This window comes from Mirounga leonina, unplaced genomic scaffold (genome assembly GCF_011800145.1).
Source record: "Mirounga leonina isolate KUSES-001 unplaced genomic scaffold, KU_Mleo_1.0 Mir_488, whole genome shotgun sequence".
NCBI lineage: Eukaryota > Metazoa > Chordata > Mammalia > Carnivora > Phocidae > Mirounga > Mirounga leonina.
The window spans coordinates 11,222,972-11,242,132 of record NW_023270777.1 but is presented as its reverse complement, the minus strand read 5'-3'; the positions used below and the strand labels follow the sequence as shown (position 1 = coordinate 11,242,132).

The 19,161-nt window shown below is 50.8% G+C and overlaps 1 protein-coding gene and 1 non-coding gene across 2 annotated transcripts; both read right to left on the bottom strand.

The window, feature by feature from the left end:
- Positions 1–749: 749 nt before the first annotated feature.
- ATPAF2 (ATP synthase mitochondrial F1 complex assembly factor 2) lies at positions 750–18,897 on the bottom strand. The gene is made up of 8 exons (XM_034989751.1): positions 18,595–18,897; positions 9,921–9,965; positions 9,513–9,658; positions 7,970–8,067; positions 6,589–6,669; positions 3,228–3,340; positions 2,585–2,700; positions 750–1,129 (listed from the first exon to the last, which is right to left on the bottom strand). The coding sequence occupies exons 1-8, from the start codon at positions 18,725–18,727 to the stop codon at positions 992–994; spliced, it is 870 nt and encodes a 289-aa protein (XP_034845642.1). The 5' UTR covers positions 18,728–18,897; the 3' UTR covers positions 750–991.
- TRNAK-CUU lies at positions 4,806–4,878 on the bottom strand. The gene has a single exon. It is a non-coding gene; the product is annotated as a tRNA-Lys (tRNA).
- Positions 18,898–19,161: the final 264 nt, after the last annotated feature.

The following is a 19,161-nucleotide window of genomic DNA, read 5'->3' as shown; positions in this document are numbered from 1 at the left end:
CGCCCAGGGCAGGCCTCCAGCGGGAGGCGGACGAGGCTGACGTGGACTGAGTCCTTCTCTTCTCCGTGTGCTGAGGAGGGACACAGGAGAGGCCGGAGCCCCCGGCATAGCCGTGGGACCTGCGCCGGCCCACCAAGGTGGAGGCCACGGCTCCCTGCATCTCTAAGGTTGGCCGCAGGGGCCACACGACCCTCCAGAGGTGAAGAGCACAGGCTGGGCCTCCCATGTCACCTCTGCAGCCTGAGCTCCAGCTCAGGAATGAGAAGTGGGGAGGTGACCGTACCTCGTCTGAGCACAGTCAGGGCCTCAGGAAGAGCACCTGGCCTGCGGCCCCAGGAGACTGCACAGGGCACCCAGGGTGGGGCGAGTGGCCGAGTTGGGAGGACAGTCGGGGCTCCCTGGGCAGGGCACTTCCAAGTCAGCCGGCCTTGCCCTGCCCCCCTGGGCTTTTACCCCACAAACAATGCATACTTTCTATTTTCAAGAGTAAATGCTTTCTTCTAAGATACTAGGAACAAATAGAAATAACCAGCGTAGGACAAAAAGGACTCACTTTCGAAAGACTGATTAAAAAACCAGGGGAGAAACGTCTCCCGGCTGAGGGCCGCACAGCTCCGTGAGGCTCCCAGCCACGGGCAGCAAGAGCAGGACGTGCCGTGGGACGGAAGCCGTTTGACCTTGGTGAAGCCCAGACATAGCACGAGGAATGGAGGAAAGCAGAGGCGCAAATGAGAACAGGCCTCCACGCATTCCCGGGGCAGACAGGTATTTAATAAAACCAGCTTGAGAGAAAGCCCAGAGCAGACAGGTATTTAATAAAACCAGCTTGAGAGAAAGTCGCTCGCTCGCTTGTCCCGCTCGCTCGCTGCCCAACTGGGCCGCCCCAACTGGGGCGCGGGCTGACCTCCACGGCCGTGCTGGGTCCTGGGGGGCGTGGCAGAGCGATGCCGAGCGGGGGCCCCGCAGGCCGGGGGGTGCGCCCGGCCAGGCCTCACGGCTGCAAGAGTTTGTGCTTCACCGTGGTGCTCTCAGAACAGAGGTGGACGAAGAGGGTGCCGGCGGCCGTGCGTGCCCGCAGCTCCTGCAGCTCGTAATCATGGGCCCACTCGATGTTGCCCCACTTCTGGATCTGAGGGGAGGGCAGGACAGGCTGCTGCGTGGCTGGCAGGCGCCTGGCTGCCTCCCGGCCGGAGTCACATTTCATCCCGATAGCCAGGCTCGGGGGCCCGGGCCCCAGTCTTGCCAAAACAGGAGACCCACGCAGGGGAGGCAGCCGGGGAGAACCCTCGGGTGGGCAGAGCAGGCACCCATGCTGATGGAGTGCGGACAGCTTGGGAGGGGTGCAGTCCAGGCTCGGGGCCCGTGAGCACCCAGAGTGCCGGGTGGGCCCGGCCCCAAAACCATACGTGCATCTTCCCCGAGGGGGCGCCACCCGCATGCCGTCCTCCTCCCACAGGGAGGCTGGTGTGAGACCGCCTGCAAGATGTCATCCTCTGCGAGCTGCCTCATCAGCCTGGGCTGCAGTGCCCCCTCCCTGGCCAGGGGCCCAGCCGCCCCAGCCATCTGGGCACCCGGGATCTGCCACGTCACACAAGCCACCGTCCCCACGTGGACGACTGTGATATGTCCTCCGAGGAGCATTTTATACTTTGAGGGAACAGGTAAGTCCCTGTTTTGTGGCGGCTCGAACCTGAGAGCAGGTTTCTTGGCTCCCCGCCTCCCACAGCCCTCACCCCCCAGCCCCAACAGATCACCCCTGCCCATTCCATGTCTCTAGCTAGCCCCTTTCGTGGTAGAGAAACAGTTCTTCCCCTGGCATTTTTCTGAACAGATGACTAGACGGATTCGGGAAATAATGTCATTACAAAAGAGTTTTCATCATGCTAGGAGCCGATTTGTAATAGCAATTAACCTTCTGAGGTTGGAGGAAAAAAACAGTAAAAAGACTGCAGAGAACGCCGTAATTCTCAGAGTTAAAAAATGCAAATGACAGTGTAGCAAAACCGTATTAATTTCAAACCCACTAAATGAAAGCTTCTGTACAAAAAGGTGCCCCCCCCGTGTGCGCTCTGCCATCCAGATGACCCGCAGTGTGAGTCAGGGCGCCAGGGCTCCGCATGTTAGTGGGGCCCACCATGCAGTTGTGCAAGCAGATGATCTTGATCCGCCCATGAACCCCTATCTGCCAAGTGCGGTGACCACCTTGGTATGGAGTTGCCCAGACCTGGCTCCAAACCCTGGCTCCAGCATTTTCCAGGGGTGTGACCCCGGGCCTCGGTTTCCCCCTGTGTAAAATGGGGATAACAACAGCTCCCACCTGGCCAGGCTGTTCAGAAGAGGTGAGGCGATGAGGGTAGAGCTAAGCATGTTGGAACACGGTGGCACTTAGTACTGTTATATCACTGCTTCTTGACAATACTTTTGTGGGCCCTGAGTTTTGGTTTCTGGATGTACGTGAAAGTCACGAAAGGCCAAATCCACATAAAAACAGTTTTGATGGGCTAGCTAGCCCACCCCCCCCACCCCCCCTCAGTCTGAACCAGGGAGGGGAGAAGCGGAGACTCGGGCCGCGGACGCTCCTCACCTGGTACTCCTCCTCCAGGCGGGACAGCAGCACGGCCTGCTCCACGGTCAGGCGCAGGTCCATCAGGCCCAAGGTCAGCACCAGGGACTTGAGCTGGGTCGCTACAAACTCAATCCCTGCAGGTACACAAGCCAGATCAGGATCCAGGGCACCCCCACGCCAAGACAGGGGAGGTGCCTGACCTCCTCTTTGCGAGCCCCTGCAGCCCTGGAGAGGTACAGAGGTGCTTGGTGGGGGACCGATGGTCACAGGGGATGTGCGCTTTCTGGCCGGCTCTGTATCCATTCCCCATTCTTCTCAAAGAGCACTCTGATTTCCACTGGGGGTGTGATCCCTCTTCTGCTCCTGCCCGGAGGAGGGGGGGGGCACATGACTTGAACCGGACATGTGGGAGGACTCCAGCCCCTGGTCCAGGGACTGGTTGGTACATGGGCATGTGACTCGAACCAGGCCAATGAGACTTGAAGTTAAGACGCCTGAAGAAGAAGGCAGAGCCAACTATCCCCTGCAAGGGTGGGAGCCTGCTGTCCTCTGGCGACTGAGTGGAAGAGTTAGTTAGCATCAGAGCCAGCCCCTCGAGTGCTCTGGTGATGCCTGTGTCCGTCACGCCGCCCTCCCAGGCCATGGGAAACACTACACATACCTTGTAGGGCCCACATGTTGTAAGACGCCAGGTGGCTGACGAGCACCTCCCGAGTCCTAGCTGGGATGCTGGGCCCCATTATGCTGGTGGAGGAGCCGATCTCCACGTCGTATCTGAAAGGAAAAGGCTTCGGCATGTCCCTGTGGTGCTGTGTGGCCCAGCTTTCACCCAGAAGCAAAGTCCTCAACTGCTGAGCATGCACCTGCCCTATGAGGGCTAGTCTTAGGGATTCTGGGAGCATCTACCACGATGGCCAGTGGCCTCCCCAGAGCAGAGCCAGAGTCCATGCAGCTGCCTGAAATTCTAACTCCCTTGCCTAGAACCTCCATCAAAAGCACGGGGTGCCTGCTTTTTAAACCTCTTAAGAAACCTTTTCATATTTGAGACCACAAAAGATTTCTTTAAAAAGTTATTTTCCTGGGGCGCCTGGGTGGCTCAGTCAGTTAAGCATCTGACTCTTGATTTCAGCTCAGGTCACAATGTCAGGGTTGTGAGATTGAGCCCTGACTCGGGGTCTGCACTGGGCATGGAGCCTGCTCAAGATTCTCTCTCTCCTCTTGGTGAAGATGCAGAGAAGGGTGAACTCTCTTACACTCTTGGTGGGAATGCAAGCTGGTGCAGCCACTCTGGAAAACAGTATGGAGGTTCCTCAAAAAGTTGAAAATAGAGCTACCCTACGACCCAGCAATTGCACTACTGGGTATTTACCCCAAAGATACAAGTGTAGTGATCCAAAGGGGCACCTGCACCCCAATGTTTATAGCAGCAATGTCCATAATAGCCAAACTATGGCAAGAGCGCAGATGTCCATCAACAGATGAATGGATAAAGAAGATGTGGTTTATATATACAGTGGAATACTATTCAGCCATCAAAAAAATAAAATCTTGCCATTTACAATGACGTGGATAGAACTAGAGTATTACGCTAAGTGAAATAAATCAATTAGAGAAAGACAATTATCATATGATCTCACTCATATGTGGAATTTAAGAAACAAAACAGAGGATTATAGGGGAAGAGAGGGAAAAATAAAAGAAGACAAAATCAGAGAGGAAGACAAACCATAAGAGACTCTTAATCATAGGAAACAAACTGAGTGTTGCTGGAGGGGTTGTGGGGGGGGATGGGGTAATTGGGTGATGGGCGTTAAGGAGGACACGTGATGTAATGAGCACCGGGTGTTATATAAGACTGATAAATCACTGAACTGTACCTCTGAAACTAACAATACACTCTATGTTAATTAATTGAATTTAAATTAAAAAAAGATTCTCTCTCCCTCTGCCCCTCCCCATCTTAAAAACTATTTTCCTGGGGTGCCTGGGTGGCTCAGTCGGTTGAGCAGCTGCCTTCGGCTCAGGTCATGATCCCAGGGTCCTGGGATCGAGTCCCGCATCGGGCTCCCTGCTCTGCGGGGAGCCTGCTTCTCCCTCTCCCTCTGCCTGCTTCTCTGCCTACTTGTGTTCTCTCTCTATCCCTCTGTCAAATAAATAAATAAGATCTTTAAAAAAAAAAAAAAAACTATTTTCCTTACAATAGTATTTTTTTAAAGATTTTATTTTTAAGTCATCTCTACACCCAACATGGGGCTTGAACCCACAACCCTGAGATCAAGAGTCACACGCTCTACCGACTGAGCCAGCCGGGCGCCCCACATTTTCTTACAATGATCTTTTATGTGTTCTATACCATCCCATCACTTTTTCAAATATTTATTAAGCCTCTACTGCATACAAGCCTTTGCTTCTGGTCTGGGACATGAACTGGCTTTAAGAATGACACACTTTCGGGCGCCTGGGTGGCTCAGTTGGTTATGCAACTGCCTTCAGCTCAGGTCATGATCCTGGAGTCCGGGGATCGAGTCCCGCCATCGGGCTCCCTGCTCAGCAGGGAGTCTTGCTTCTCCCTCTGACCCTCCCCCATCTCATGCTCTCTCTCTCTCTCATTCTCTCTCTCAAATAAATAAAATCTTTAAAAAAAAAAAAAGAATGACACATTTTCAAGACCAATAGTAACTATATAAAGGATAGGAAAAATGAAATAGACTAAAAGCAATTTTTGTAATTTTCTTTCCTGTGTAACTCATTTTTCCCGTTGGTTTAGAAATATTCTTGCTGAAATTTCTAATGGTACAAATGGAGCACAGCAAATGGCCGAGCTGTTTTGCAAACTCTCAAGGATGAGAATCTCGAGTGCCACAGAAAGTGGGCAATTTTGTCCCACGGCAGAGATCTCCAGGCACCCACCCTATTGTCACGTTTCATGAGACTCTGAAATGACACCGAATCTTCATGGCTCTTCCACAGTATTGTGGTTGTGACATTTTGTTTGATCCTTAAGTGCACCGGCTGTGCCTTTTACTATAAAATCCTTGGACATCTGGCACATTGTGGCACTCGGGAAACGTGGACAAATGACACAGGCAGAGAGCACTTCTGGGAAAGATGTTATGCCAAAAACTACTCATGTCAGCTTACAAATACTGAGGTCAAGGTGGTACCACGGTAGCAGCCCTCCCAAACCCCCCTGGAATGAAACGAAATTTAATTTATTTCACCGCCACATCAATAGTTTAATTTTATACAGAAGAATCTTTCCACTAGGGAAAAATACTGAGCATCATCAACTCCTAGAAGCCTTACGTCCACAGGATCGGTGTTCCTAGACTTGTCCTCATGTGTGTACATATCATGCACACTGTTTTGGGATTCAGTTTATTTTTTTTTTTAAAGATTTTATTTATTTATTTGACAGAGAGAAAGACAGCGAGAGAGGGAACACAAGCAGAGGGAGTCAGGGAGGGAGAAGCAGGCTTCCTGCGGAGCAGGGAGCCCGATGCGGGGCTCGATCCCAGGACCCCGGGATCATGACCCGAGCCGAAGGCAGACGCTCAACGACTGAGCCACCCAGGCGCCCCTGGGATTCAGTTTAAAAGGACAGCAATTGTGACAATGACAGAGATGATCAGTGCCCAGATCTGCGCCTTTACAGTGTGTCAAGCAGGATGCTAGGCATCACTTAGTTTACCCCTCACAACACGCTAAGGGGTGGGGATGATGGGGCCCACTCACAGACGAGGAAGCTCAGAGAGCTCAAGGCACTAACCCCAGGTCACACAGCCAATCACGGCAGAGCTGGGGCTCCATCCCCACACAGTACGCACTTGGTACATGGTGGCTGATGCTAATTTGAGGAGCATTTTTTTCCAAGGGGGCCAGCCCTATCCCTCAACATCCAGGAGCTGTTGAATCCCATGGGTGCTCTGAACTCAGAAAGTCAACCAGCTAAGGGCTTCAGCGGTCCAGTGTGACCCCTGACCCCACCACCCTGCCCAAGCCTGCGGGGCTGTGCATCTTACCTCTTCTCCGCCCATTCTATGATTGGGTCCCACTCGTTCTTTTGCAGTTCGACTAACGTCGCTGGCTCTTCCACCCTGTAGCTAATTCATTGCAAAAATCACCTTCATTAATAAAAAAGTATAATTCCTTCACTCAGTGACAGACAATGGAAAAACCTAAAAGGCAAGAGTACAATAAAACTTCTCAACTCCCCCCGCCCCTGCCAAGCCCTACAAGTCCTTCCCTAAAGCAGCAGTTCTCAGAGGGTAGCCTCAGGGCCAGCAGCAGAGAGCCCCCTAGGAACTTGCTAGAAAGGCCAGTTCCCAGGTCCTACCCCACACCTACGGAAAGCAGAACCTCTGGGGGTGGAGACCAGCAATCTGTGTTTTAACGAGCCCTCCAGGGGATTCTACCACAGGTTTGTGAGAACTACTGTCCTAATCGTCCCCTGTCACTTCACAGGCCAAGGCTTGCGGCACTAGGTATGCGATTCTAAACACTAATACTGCACCCCCAGATCCACACCCACCTGACCCGAGGATGCTGCGCCAGCTCAGTCACTGCACCTCTACCTCCCCTAATCCTTCTAAGAGACTGTGCCCCTTGGCCACAAACTGCCCATGCACATCGCATGAGCCCGCACGGCTCCCAACGCAGCTGTTGGCTTGGGTTCCCACCTGGTGCCAGGCTATCCCACTTGTTTCGACCAAGAGACACAGAAATGGGAGTCAGGTGCGGGGAGCTGAGGGGCAAGGCCCCTGGGGACCAGAAGATGAGGGGGCACCGTGGAAAGCCACAGTGCAGTGGGAGCAGCAGGAAGAAGAGAGATCATGAGTGCACAGGAAAATGGGCAGCTGAGAGGAGAGTGCTGCTTGACCGGGTCTGCTGTTTCTCGAACTTTCCTTCAACACCACTGAGCGGTTAGCTAAAGAACCTAGACGCGAGAGGAGAATTCAGAAGTGGAAGAAGCCAGCTCCTGACATCAACCACCGACCATCCCTGTGTCCAAGCGGATGAGTGAGGACAAGGATGCCTACGTGAGGATGGGCGGAAGTCCAGGATCAGAGGCCCTGATGGGGGTTGAAAAGTGACCCCCTTGGTCCTGGAGCCTGCAAGAGCTGCATATGCTACCACCGCACCCCAGCCCAGACCCAGGGACAGCTGCTGGGCCGCAGGAGAGGAGCGCCCAGTGCTCTTACACGGCGGCAGCCTGAGGAGCCCTCCCTGCCAGGGATCCGCAGGGCAGCTAAGTGGTGATGTCAGGCAGACGGCCTCCCCGCCCTGGCAGATAAAGGAAAAGGGTCTGCCTCTCCTTCTGCTGATAACGGTCTGGGCAAATGAGGCAAACAGCCCAGGGGACCTGCTCAGTCCCAGGGGAAGGCCCATCTAAATGTCAATTACCAGATGGTGTCGGTGTCCAGAAACTTCACAGCCGCCCGGATCAGCTGGTCCTTGTTCCGCTGGGTCGGGTTGTCTAAAGACGTGTTGCACAGTGTGGTCTGAAGCAAGAGACAAGAAGCCCTGTCACCACCGCTGGGCCCAGGCGAATGCACTGCGCTCCAGAAGGATACTGCCGCAGACCCAGAGCAACACGGAGAACCCAGAGAGCACCACCCAGGGAGTGCTGGAGCCAAATGGAAGGCCTGGACCCCCGGTATCTCCACAACCTCAGCTGTAGCCCATCTACTGAGCACCTGTGACAGCCAGGCTCTGTGCCAAACGCGGCGTGTGACAGCCCGTGGGCCCGGGGGATACTCATAGTCACCCCAGGAGTAACGAACCTCCCCCAGGTCTCACGCTCCCACCACCAGGCTCTGCTGTATTTCACTGAATCCTCATGACACCCTTTGGAGTAGGTACTATTATTACCATCATTTCAGAGATGTAGAAACTGAGGCCCAGAGAGGTCAGTTACTAGCACTCAGATCTGACTGAGAAGCCCCTAGCTGGCCCCTTGACCACCTCAGGAAGCAGGGAAACAAATGAGCCAAACCAGAAGCAGGATGACTTTCCCAGCTAGGCGGCTTAGTAGTACCTAAGTAGTACCTAAGTAGGACAATTAGTTTGTAGCCATGTCACCCTCATTTCCTCAGACAGCCAAAGGAGCAGGCCAGCCCCACGGCAGGCTGTGAAGATGCTGAGGATGCCTGCCTGGGTCTGTATGTCAAGGCCAAGCACGAGAATGACCAGGATGACAGCACTGTTTCCGGTATTGACTGACTGTTCTCCCTGTGCCAAGAACCACACCAAAGATGTTCCAGCATCACATCATCCCATCCTGATCACCTTTCACAGATGGGGGCCACGGGGCTGAGAAGAGCCAGTAGCTTGCCCAAGGTGACAGTTTGGAAGCCGCAGAGCCCAGACCCAAAGAGTTTAGCCAGCCCCTGCCCCGGTCTGCTCTAGTGTCTCAGCGAGCCACCATGTGTGGATGGAGGGCGCGCTCCAAGGGGAGCTGTCTCACCTCACCCACCTGGCCCCGTGCGTTCCTGCACTCAACCAATACCCACTGAGCGCCAACTGAGCCTCAAATGAGGGGCTGGCTATGCACTAGTGAGACAGACATGGCCCTGCCCTTCTGGGCTCACCAGGCAGTGGAAGAGACAGACTCTGAGAGTGCAAACATCGAATGGACAATTATCAATTGCAAACGTGCTGGCAAAAGAAATGAGCAGGTGGAGTGACAGAAAATAAGAGAGCTGGGCATCGAGGGAAGGTGACACCTGTCCTGAGAGCAGAGGAGGAACTAAGTCATCCAGGACTGTTCTGAGCAGGGGAACCACAGGCGGCCGGGCAGGGAACGGTCAACACGTTCAAGGAGGTGAGCGTGGCAGAACTCCAGCCCCGAGGGCCTTATCCGAATTTGGAAAGGAGTCTCGATTTTTGCCAGCTACCCTAGGAAGCCAGCCGCGGGCATCGGGGTAGAAGTTCAGGAACTGGTTACCAGGTGCATGGCGTAGGACTTGATGGTGTCCTGCTGGGAGTCCCATTCAGTGGCCACCGCAATGGCCAAGGCCTCGCTGGGGACAGTAAAGAGCTTGGCTTGGGGAGTTTTCAGCTTCCTGTGGTCCAGGTTTATCTCAAAGCCACCTTGAAAGATCAAATAAAAAGCTCTCAGGGATTGTTAAGTGGAATCAAGTGACCATTCCTATATTTAGCTACTTGAATCGGTGCAGACAAAGACAACTGCGAGTCCGTTCACGGAGGGCTTACAGAAACCTCCCCAACAAAAGCACGAAGGGTAATCTCACCACCGAAACCGGCTAGAGATGAAAAATGTTTCTACCCATTCACAGGGAAAAAAAAAGGAAAAGAAAAAGAAAAAGAGGCAGTCAAAATTTCAGACACTCACCTTCACCCTGTGCGACGCTGACATTCTGATAAAACCTCTTCCTTTCTGTAAAAGAGATTTTTCAGAAAGGCAGTTTAAAATAACATCGAGACAGTTCAGGAAGTGACAAGACCAGCTTGTGTTATTACTGCTAATGCTGATTGATTGGCTTGATTTTCATATCACTATTCAAGGTCTGCCCTACTCTATGCGGCGTAATCAAGGGCTCCTGATTAAAGCTTGGGCGGGGGGAGGGCATTCACTCTCCGGGGCTGAGGGAGGGACGGGACACACTGGTCAGGCCCCCGCCAGCCCCCGAGCCCAGGGACAGTCTGATCGCAAAGCATCTCGAAGCCGCGAACTATCTGACGCGACAGATTTTTCTAGCACCTTCTGCTTTAATTTCTAGGCAGGCTCCCCCCACAACACACCACCCCCACCAGCACTGCCCTCATGCCAGAACAATGTGCCCTAGTCCAGAGATGGTGTCTGAATGCAATAAAGCCAGAGACCTATTTCGGGCAAGAGTATGATGCCCCTAAGACAGCGAAAGAGGAAAAGCGGTGTGGACATGTGCGTGCACGTGTGTGGCACAGAGGAAGTGAGAAGAGATCCCAGGAGCTTCTCTCATCCTCTCTATCCAATTAATTAACCTAATTAACCAGCATGCCTGCGTATTCAATGGGAACTCCAAACATTCGGGGAAAAGAGGGTGCCTGGGTGGCTCAGTCAGTTAAGCAACTGCCTTCGGCTCAGGTCATGATCCCGGAGTCCCAGGATCGAGTCCCACATCGGGCTCCCTGCTTGGCAGGGAGTCTGCTTCTCCCTCTGACCCTCCCCCCTCTCATGCTCTCTCTCAAATAAATAAAATCTTTTTTAAAAACTAAAAAAAAGGGGGTGGGGAATATGCGGCCTGTGAGATCTGAAAATAACTTGAATATAACCCCCTCTTAAAACTAAGAGTGCCTCCTAAGGAATTATGCAGACTCCTTTTACTAATAAAGAACAAATAGGTCACATTTTGGAAGCTAAAAACCATAACCCAGCTGTAACATTTGCGATAAACACAAAACCTTGCCTCGTTCACTTGTTCGTTCTGTCACAAAAATCACCGGGGGCTAGGACCCTTCAGAGTCCCTGACTAAAGTTACTTGTTGGAAATACTGATGCAGCATGGGGAGGAGGAGGAGATTCATTCATTTTTAATGCTTTAGGAAAAAAAAAAAACAAAACCCAAAGAACAAAAACCACGCTTAAGTTAAAATTAAATCACACAGACGATGAAAATCAGAACTTCGTTTGTGCGGGGGGGAGGGGTGGTGGAGGGAGGGTGTCTGGCCTCCAAACGTGGTGTTTTTCAGTTTTCCACATCACGTCAGTGTTTTCATCAGTCTCGTGCTCTATCGTTGATGCTTTCCCAAAAAGGCCTCCAAATTGCATTTCCACAGCTGTGTTTTACTCAATGAAGGCCTGAACTGTTTTCCGACAAAAAAAAAAAAAATTGCATGTCTACCACGAGCCAGGTACCATTCTAGGTACGTGGGATCGAACAGTGAATAGAAATGCCAAAAATCACTGTCTTTATGTAGTTTAAATAGTTTAAAAAAAAAAAAAGTGATAGGATCTGCCCACCAAGATGATGCTGTATTATTATGGCATGAATTGCCACCTCTATCTGAAATCATAATAGCGATTCTCTCACGCGTTTAACACCAAAATGGAATGTTTGCCCCATCCTGGTGCTTCTGAATGCCCCAAGTTCACGTGCCATCCGGTCACATTCAGAGAGTGGATGAGACACAAATCTGGAGGCCTCCTTGTGTAGGTCTGGAGGCCTGGATTGAGGCACCCGGACCACATCCAGTATGTTCTCCAATGCCTGACCTGGGCAACGTGTCCAGAGCCAGACCAGGCAGGAAGTGGGAAGGGCTGTGAAAGCTGACTCATCATCGCTGGGGGAAGGATCTGCCCCCATCAGCAGGAAGTGCCAGCAGAGAGCATTCTAGCACATGGCTGGACACAGTCCTGGGAGATGGGCCCAAGACACCTGGATTCGGGACAGAAACTGACAGCATGGGCTAAACCTAAAGCTGCCAGGATGGTGAGGTTTCCCACGAGGGAAGTCTTTTTTTTCCTCTGCTTTGGTGGTCAGGCCTTGCTTCCTCTGTCCTGGCCAGGTCCCCCTCTGTGTCTGATTAAGAGGAAAAAAATGGAAGGGAGTGGGAAGGATAGAAGGGCGAGGATGGGTCAACCAAAATTGCTCATAACAGCAGTAAACCCTGCAGAAAGAGAGGACAGCTCCAGGCAAAAGGAGCACAAAGGCTGCCGGGCCTCTGAAGAGGGCAGGCAACCCCGTGCAGCGTGTTTTAGACAGGTGCTCTCCTGAATGCAGCGGATACGTGCAGGGGCAAACTCACCTTAGAACAAACTTCGGTGAGTACTAATCCTGTTCCAGGAAGTGGGGTAAGTCCTGGGGATCGAAATCAAAGCTTGTCCCTGCCCTCGAGGCACTTCCTGTCTACTGGGAAGCCGAACACTAAACCAGCCAAACAGTAAAGTCACTGATGGCCAAAGGCCCAGGGTCACTGGAGACACATACCAGGACAGCCTAATCTCATCATGGGCTAAAGGAAGACCTCCAAGCTGTCAGATTTCATCCGAGACCTGATGGTGAGGCAGGAGACAGCCAATCTGCACGGATGGATTCGTTTCTTGGAGGGGGGGTGTGTGTGGAAGGCATTTCTAGCAGAAGAAACAGCTTACACGAAGGTCCTCAGCCTCACGAGAGCATGAGAGTTTGGAGAACTAAAACCATGGACGAGGGGCGCCTGGGTGGCTCAGTTGGTTAAGCAACTGCCTTCGGCTCAGGTCAATATCCTGGAGTCCCGGGATCGAGTCCCGCATCGGACTCCCTGCTCAGCGGGGAGTCTGCTTCTCCCTCTGATCCTCCCCCTCTAATGCTCTCTGTCTCCCATTCTCTCTCTCAGATAAATAAATAAAATTAAAAATCTTTAAAAACAAAACAAAACAAAACCATGGACGAAAGGACAAGACTGATCTGTGCCAGATCTGGGGGAGGGGGCTGGGTAGGTCACAGTATGGAGGCAGAGGGAGCCAAGTTAGGGGTTCACATAAGCAAAGCCAGGATCTGGAAAATTCATTTGGTGGAATCCATGACCCCCAACAATGTTCTTCACCTGGGCCCTCAATGGCCTTGGGTCACAGAAAATAAATCATGAGACCAGGAACATGGAAGCACCCATGTTCTCAGTGAACACGGGACGAACTGACAGCAACAGGAACCTCATCTTTAAAGATGAAATTAACAGCCTAGCCTTTGAGCTCACACAGAACTCCAATCTATTCTGAGTATGAATCGCTCCCTTTACGGAACATCTGTTTCAGTGGCAAAAACACAGAGTACCTTTTAGGTGTGGATTAGGCAGATACAAAAAAATAGGTACATGAAAAAGTGTTGAATTAAAGGCCGGCCACAAGAAAACAGGCTATTTAAACAGAGAACTTAAAAAAACTGCTCAAGTGTAGTGCTGAATTGGAAATCAATGTCCATCAGCAAGTCCATTTTTCCTATGAGGTTTTTTCAATCCATATAAAGAAACAGGGTGTTTTCTGTGTCACTTCCCCTACATTCCTCCTCCTGTCCCAGGCGTCACAGACTAGTGAGTGATCTTTCTACCAGACTCAATTTTCGCCTGGCCTTTGCTTTGGAAAGACTCAAAGCCTCAGAACTACAACTCCCACAGTGCACCAGGAACAGAGGAAGTGCCCTCTGCCAGAGGTCTCAACACCTTTATCTTTTTAAACAGTGCCATCTGGCGGGCCTTAAGCCTTAAAGCTACATTTGACTTAGGGCATCCCTCCATCCATAATCCTAGGGCAGCTAAAACCGTTTTCAGGTATCAAAATTCTTCAGACCAACTATTTAAGAACTCTTACAACCCAATGATTAAAAGACAACCCAATTAAAAACTGGCCAGGGTGCCTGGGTGGCTCAGTTGGTTAAGTGACTGCCTTCGGCTCAGGTCATGATCCTGGAGTCCCGGGATCGAGTCCCACATCGGGCTCCCTGCTCGGCAGGGAGTCTGCTTCTCCCTCTGACCCTCCCCCCTCTCATGTGCTCTCTCTCATTCTCTCTCTCTCAAATAAATAAATAAAATCTTAAAAAAAAAAAAAAAAACTGGCCAAAGAATCTGAATAGAGATTTCTCCAAAGAAAAGATATACAAAATAAGTACATGAAAAGATGCTGGACGTCATCATCATCAGGGAAACGCAAAACAAAACCAGGAGAAACTACTTCACACCCACTAGGATGGCTATAATTAAAACAAAACAAAACAAAACAAACACCCAGATAATAACTAGTGTTGGCAAGGATGTGGACAAAGTGAGACCTTCATACACTGCTGGTGGAAATGTAAACTGAAAAAGCGTGGCAGTTAAACCCTGGAAGAGTGTGGCAGTTCCTCAAAAAGTCAAACAGTTGCCATATGACCAGCAAGTCTACTCTTAGATATGTACCTATGAGAAATGAAAACATATGCCCAAACAAACAAAAAACCACAAACAAACAAAAAAAAAAACATATGCCCACATAAAAACTTATACACAAGTGTTTATAGGCAGCATTCAGAATAGCCGAAAGAGGGAAACAACCCAAATGTTCATCAGTGGATGAATGGATAAATAAGATATGATAAGGCCATACAATGGAATATTACTCAGCTATGAAAGACAATGGAGTACTGATACGTGCTACAACTTGGATAAACCTTGAAAATAGACTAAATGTAAAAAAGCCAGCCAGAAAAGACCACATTCCATTTATGAAATGTCCAAACTAGGGAAATCTATACAGACAGAAAGTAAAATAGTGGTTCTCTAGGGAGAATGGGATAGGGAGGGAAGAAGATGATAGCTAAAGGGTACAGAGCTTCTTCTGGGGTGACAAAAGTGTTCTAGAACTTTGTTGATAGTTGTACAACTCTGTGAGTATACTAAAAACCACTGAATTATACATTTTAAATGAGTGATCTATAAGTGAATTGAATCTCAATAAAGCTGTTAAAAAAATCTTCGGGGCAAATGCATCTGCCATAGCAATTAATGTAAATGAGCTAAATATCTAAATACAGTTTTTTTTCCAAATTGCTCTACCATCCTGGGGAGGGGTAGGCCAACTTTTTCAATAAAGAGCCAGAGTAAATATTTTAGGCTTGGCAGGCAACCAGTCAACTCGGTAGTTAAAGTAACCTTAGATTATATGAAAATGAATGGGCATGGCTGTGTTCCAATAAAACTTTATTTAAAAAACAGGTGGCAGGCTGGGCTTTATCTACAGAATTTCCCTCAACCCAACATACCCATTCTATGAAGACAGGCCAAGTAATGCCTCTGAAGTGGTAGAGACTCTGAGAAGCTAAATGACTTGTCCAGGTGACAATTTGAAAACAGAGACAAGACTTTCAGCCTTGACTTCACTGGGTGTTGCACTCAGCCAGGCATGCAGCCTCTCCAGAACACCTTCCCCTCTAAACAGCTGATGGATCTCTGACAACTGGTACAGAGCCGGACCACCACATACCCTCACACAGGCCTCCTTGCTGCAAAATCTCCTCTAACACCCCAGTGATCCTTTCCCAGCCCCCTCCTCTCCTGACAACCTTCCCTGGCATGGCCATTCCTAAGGAGCCAAGTTCAATCTGCTTGCCAGAGTCTTCATGGAGAAGGCCCCCACTTGGGTTTAATATTGCACCATTCCGAAGACTCAAAGTGGTAATGTCTTTGCAGTGCACTCACAGGCCTGGTTTCATGGACATCTCTCCCACTGGGCTTCATTTTTTCATTCCTATTCTCTTTCATGTGCCAGCTACTTCCAAGAGCCTAAACTAGTAAAGTGTGCAGTAAAAAGGAAACAGAGATGGTAGATTACTTGCCACCATAATGGAAAATGGCACCGCTAATCCAAAAGAACGATCTGCCTGTGCCAATTTCAGTGAACTCCACACGTGTCCGCTTCGGTCATGTTGAACCTTCCCGGGATGTTGTAAAGGAAACTCTCGTTTTCCTTTACAGATTCACACAGACCCTCTCTGCTCCAAACGTCCGGGGGGATTGCCACCAATCAACTCTGTGACATCAGCTGGGTGTCCTACAATTCAAAGAAGTTCTGACACTATCTGCCTGGAGATAGCATCGGATCCCAGAAGTTAAGCGCTCATGAGTCCCACAAGACTGCATTCCCCGCTTCCTTCAGATGCCAACTGCAAGCCCAGGTTGTCTCCTATGCTTCCGACCGCTGGCTATAAATCAGAAGTTCCCAGGACCCCTCCTCAGGTTTGATGAATTTGCCAGAGCAGCTCACAGAACTCTAGATAAAGATCTAACTTACTAGATTACAAGTTCATTATAAAAGGATATAACTCAGGATCAGCCACATGAAGAGATGCACAGGGCAAGGTATAGGGGAAAGGGTGTGGAGATTCTGTGCCTTCTCTGGGCATGTTACTCTTCCAGCATCTCCAAGTGTTCACCACCCCTGAAGCTCTCTGAACCCCACAGTTCAGGGATTCTATGGAGGCTTCATTATATAGGCATGGTTGATTAAATCACAGGCCATTAGCAATCAAGTCGATCTCTCCAGCCCTTCTCCCCTCCCCAGAGGTCAGGGGGTGGGACTGAAAGTACCAAACCTCTGATCTTGCGGTTGGTTCCCCTGGCAACCAGCCCCCATCCTTAGGTACTTTCCAAAAGCCACCTCATTAACATAACCTCAGGTGTGGTTGAAAGGGGCTTATGAATAAGATACTGCTTTCAACTTTATATCTCTGGAGCTACTTTAGGACAAAAGACCAAATATAACAAAGCCTCTTCTATAGCTCTTATTGCTTAGTAAACTACAAGGGTTTTAAGAGATGTGTGCCAGGAACTGAAGGGAGACCAAATATAGACAGTTGACCCTTGAACAATGTGGGTTGGAACTGCACAGGTCCACTCACACCTGGATTGTTTACAGCACAGTAAATGTTATTTTCTCTTCCTCCTGATCTTTTCCTTATGATTCTAATTTTCTCAATAACATTTTCTTTTATCTAACTTATTTTAAGAATATTGAATATAATACATGTAACATACAAAATGAGTGTTACTTGACTGTTATTGGTAACGCTCCGGGTCAACAGTGGGTTATTAGTAATTAAGTTTTGGGGGAGTCAAAAGTTATATGTGAATTTTTGATGGGGTGGTGGTAGTGGTGCCCCTAACCCTTATGTTGTTCCAAGAGTCAACTGTATATTTCTTCTTCTAACTCACAGTATCACAAATGCCCCTCCTTCTTCTTCTTTACTGGCTCTTCATGGCCCACTTTCAGGCCCTTCAACTTGGACCCTGACAGGTGAAACCTCAGCTACTTGCTGCATCCAGCTCTCTCCCCCATTTGTATAAAATTACGAAACTTAACAGAAGGACCCTCAGAGGCAACCTAGTCCTTCAACTCATGAAGGAAAATGAGGCCCAAAGGAAGCAGTCCGGTGCCCAAGATCACACAGTACCTCAGAGGTTCAGCCAGCGTTAGACCCCAGATTTGTACTTCTGCCACAATGTCAAACTACCTGGAGAGTTCTAGATTTTCTAAAGTAAGTAGTGTTACAGCAAAGTCCCTCACAGCCTGCAGTCACCTCTGAACTTGTTCTGGCCACCCAACACTCTTCCTCCTCCTCTCCACTGAACTCCAACTCATCTGTCAAGACTCAGCTGAAATGTCCTTTCATTCAAGACCCTTTCCAGACCCTCAAAACCCCCAAGATGGGAGTAGGTGCTTCTTTATGTTCTCACAGCTTCTTTGTACTTCCCTTATCGCAGGATATTATAGGCTGTTGTTTAATGAGACTAGTATAACCTGCAGTGATCTATAATGACAGTGATCATTAGGTAGGACCATGCCTGCCTTGAAAACCACCATGCCTCCAGCTCTGAGCACAGAAAAACTAACTGAATGAAAAGAGTGTTACTACTCTTCACTCATTTAAGGGAGTCATTCCCACTCTTACCCTAAAACTCTCCCCAGAATCAGTGAAAGAGTCACTACCTTCTTCTAGGCCTTATCAGTCAGGAGGAGAGAAAGGAGGCACCAGGGTCAACTCCTGAGAAGAAACGGCAGGTATTGTGGTAGGACAGTGGGAGGGAGGGTCAGGAAACCTGCAGAGAAACTGGCCAGGATGGAAGACTGAATGCCCACTGAATGCCCCGGTTCCAGGACCCTTCTGTGCGCAGCCACGGGGACACAGGAAAAGGTCAGGCCGACCGATGCCCTCCACAAATTTCTGAGTCTGCTCTGTGACCTAGGTGTAGTCCTGATCGAAAACCCGAGTTTCCCTGTCTGAGAAGAATGCCATCTGCTTTCCTTATTGGAAAAGAAAACCACAAGCTTTGAGAAAAGCTGCACGTGCCAAATGGCAACTACTGTCCCACGCAGTGATGCGATGTGTGCCCTCGGGTGGTCTGCCCTTGCCTGGGCTTCTATTTTCCCCGATCCGTAGCGGGACCCGATTGAACTGCGTAACCTCACGAGCCTGAGCCCTGCCTCGGTTACCCCGCCCTGCACAGCCGAACCCCTCAGCCCACCTTAGCCCCGCTCGGGCCCCGGCCAAAAGAGAATGTGCCCTGGCCTCCCTCACCTGTTGGGGGCGCGTAGGCCCGGGCAGGGATCAGGGGGTTTGGCCCCGGCCGCACGGAGGCGGTGAGGGCACCCCGGGGCGGGTTCAGGAGGCGGCGCCCGGCGTGCCGCAGCCGGAGGCAGCTCCTCCACATCGCGCCCGAAAGCCTGGGAAGACGACCGGCGCGAAACCTGAGAGCAGGAAACAGAGCGAAGGGATCCCCAAAGCCGCACGCTCAGGCTGTACGGAAACCTGCCTCCACCTCCCCAGAGTCCTCAGCCTCCCCTGGACGCCGCCATCTTCCGCATGACACCAGCGGCGCGCCGTCGCTCCAGCGCGCCTCCTGCGCACACCCCCAGTCAATCAGCATCACAAACGCACCTCGCCCCGCCCCCTCTACGCCGCGCCTCGGGAAGAAGACTACAAGTCCCAGAGGGCCCCTCGCACACCCCGCCACGTGTTTTCTCCGCCCGCCAATGGGTGGAAGCGCCGCGTGAGCCTGTTCCCGCCCCCCCCGGCGTGCCTGAGCCAATCGAAAAGGTGGTGTGTGTGCGAGGGCAAGTGGGGAGGGGGACTCAGCTCAGGACA

Bases quoted from the DNA above. Each gene is read 5' to 3' on its own strand.
- ATPAF2 (XM_034989751.1), bottom strand. From the start codon at position 18,727: ATGTGGAGGAGCTGCCTCCGGCTGCGGCACGCCGGGCGCCGCCTCCTG. The intron at 6,670-7,969 runs GTAATTGACATT...GCAATGAATTAG, and splicing joins CTGGACACCGACACCATCTG to CTACAGGGTGGAAGAGCCAG. The intron at 3,341-6,588 runs GTAAGATGCACA...TTTTCCTTTCAG, and splicing joins ATAGAATGGGCGGAGAAGAG to ATACGACGTGGAGATCGGCT.